This window comes from Etheostoma spectabile, chromosome 14 (genome assembly GCF_008692095.1).
Source record: "Etheostoma spectabile isolate EspeVRDwgs_2016 chromosome 14, UIUC_Espe_1.0, whole genome shotgun sequence".
NCBI classification, from domain to species: Eukaryota; Metazoa; Chordata; class Actinopteri; order Perciformes; family Percidae; genus Etheostoma; species Etheostoma spectabile.
The window spans coordinates 22,000,862-22,002,505 of NC_045746.1; the positions used below are offsets into that span (position 1 = coordinate 22,000,862).

The 1,644-nt window shown below is 38.6% G+C and overlaps 1 protein-coding gene across 5 annotated transcripts in view; it reads right to left on the reverse strand.

Annotated features, from left to right (window-relative positions):
* Positions 1-1,644, reverse strand: part of phf14 (PHD finger protein 14) — a 102,728-nt gene that overhangs the window by 45,813 nt on the left and 55,271 nt on the right. For all 5 annotated transcript variants that reach the window (XR_004334933.1, XM_032535293.1, XM_032535294.1 and 2 more), the window contains exon 15: positions 1,132-1,194. Coding sequence is in view for 4 of the 5 variants with exons in the window: in XM_032535293.1 (XP_032391184.1) it covers positions 1,132-1,194 (63 nt within the window). In the remaining variant the exon portion in view is untranslated. The remainder of the gene's footprint in view (positions 1-1,131; positions 1,195-1,644) is intronic.

A 1,644-nucleotide genomic window follows, 5' to 3' on the forward strand; every position in this document is an offset into this window, starting at 1 on the left:
TCTATCTAGACAATCACAAACAGAATTACCGACTTCTGTGAAACCCTTTTTTAATCCTTCATTAAGTGGCTTTAATGGAATTGTTCAACATCTTTTTCTTATGTGAGAGGAGTGAGAAGTGCGACATCAATCTCACGTCTGTGTTCAATACAGTTGGAAACAGGATATGTTTAGCATAGCTTAGCATAAAGACTGAAAGCAGGGGGAAAAAGCTTTAAAATGTCACTTATTAACTACTCGGGTCTTGGTTCAACCCATACACAAACAGAAAGGTAACTAAATTGTTTGTAGTTATTGTCCAATATTGGTAAATATAAGCAAGCTAATAAAAGCTGTGTTAATCCAAGACCAATAAACTTTATTTTATTGGATTACTGATGTGAGTGAAGTGAAGGGGTCACAGAACAGTAGCAGTAGTTTTAGGTAGGGGTGAGAAAAATAATTGATTCTTAAATGCATCGCGATTCTCTCTAGAACGATTTGATGCTTAATTTTGATAATTAATAATTGTTAATAATTGATTTTTTTTTAATGTGCTGATTTTTTTTTTTAAAGTTACTGTCTCCCGATATGTACAAATCAGAAAACCGAGTGACGGGATAATGGACAACAACTTAGAGTTTAGGCAAGAAAAAAGCACACTAAAATGGCCAAAAGGAAAAAGAAATTAAGTTTTGTATATATACACATGATCTAATAAGACCTACATAAAATAATAAGGCAAAACACATATAGGCTTTTGATCTACTTTATCACATTACATGTGACCACCTCATGTTTCCTGTTCTAAGAAGCCAATTCTCCACCTTTAAACATGACTGAGCTTGACATGGAAGATCACTGTGAGAAAAGGTGACGTTCACCAGCATGTTTCAGGCTTAAGCATGGAATGACTACACAATAAAAAACTTCAGTAGTAGAATACTGCTCATGTCAACATCTAACAAACTCAGATTAATATTTATATATAATGTATATATTTTTAAATCACACGTGGAAACGTACATGGAAATATTGTTGCATCGAGATGCATCAATAATCGTTTTAGAATCTAATTGTTGGTCTCTGAATCAAATCGAGAGGTTCCCAGAGATTACCACCCCTAGTTTTTGGTAGAGTTAAGCAACAAACCTCCATTTTATCTTCTCTGTCCTCACAGATGGGAACCCTTTTCCTCTTCTGCCCTCTGGTTCTCTGCAAAACACAAGCATTCAACTTTTAAGCAGTGTTCTAATGCACAATTCAAACAACTCTTAAGTGACATTTTTATGAACCTTCTTCTGAGTGGGTCAACACCTTCTTGAGATCAAGGCACAGGTGTAATCTGCTGCCCTTCAGGTTTCAGTTCAATTTATGGGGGGTTCCAGAGACGGGGACCAGAGCGGACCAGAGCGGCTGAATGCTCTGCTCCCCATGGTGGTGAGATGGTTGGAGGGGAAAGCGAGTTGTATGGAGGAAGAGGCTCTGAGGGAGCGGTAGGGAGTAGGACACTGGAGGAGATCAGACAAATATGGGGGGGCAAGGTTGTGGATGGCCTTGAATGCAAACGAGAGGACTTTGAATTGGATACAGAACTGGACCGGGAACCAGTGTAGCTCTTGGAGGACAGGAGTGATGTGGTGGATGGAGGAGGTTAGAGTTATG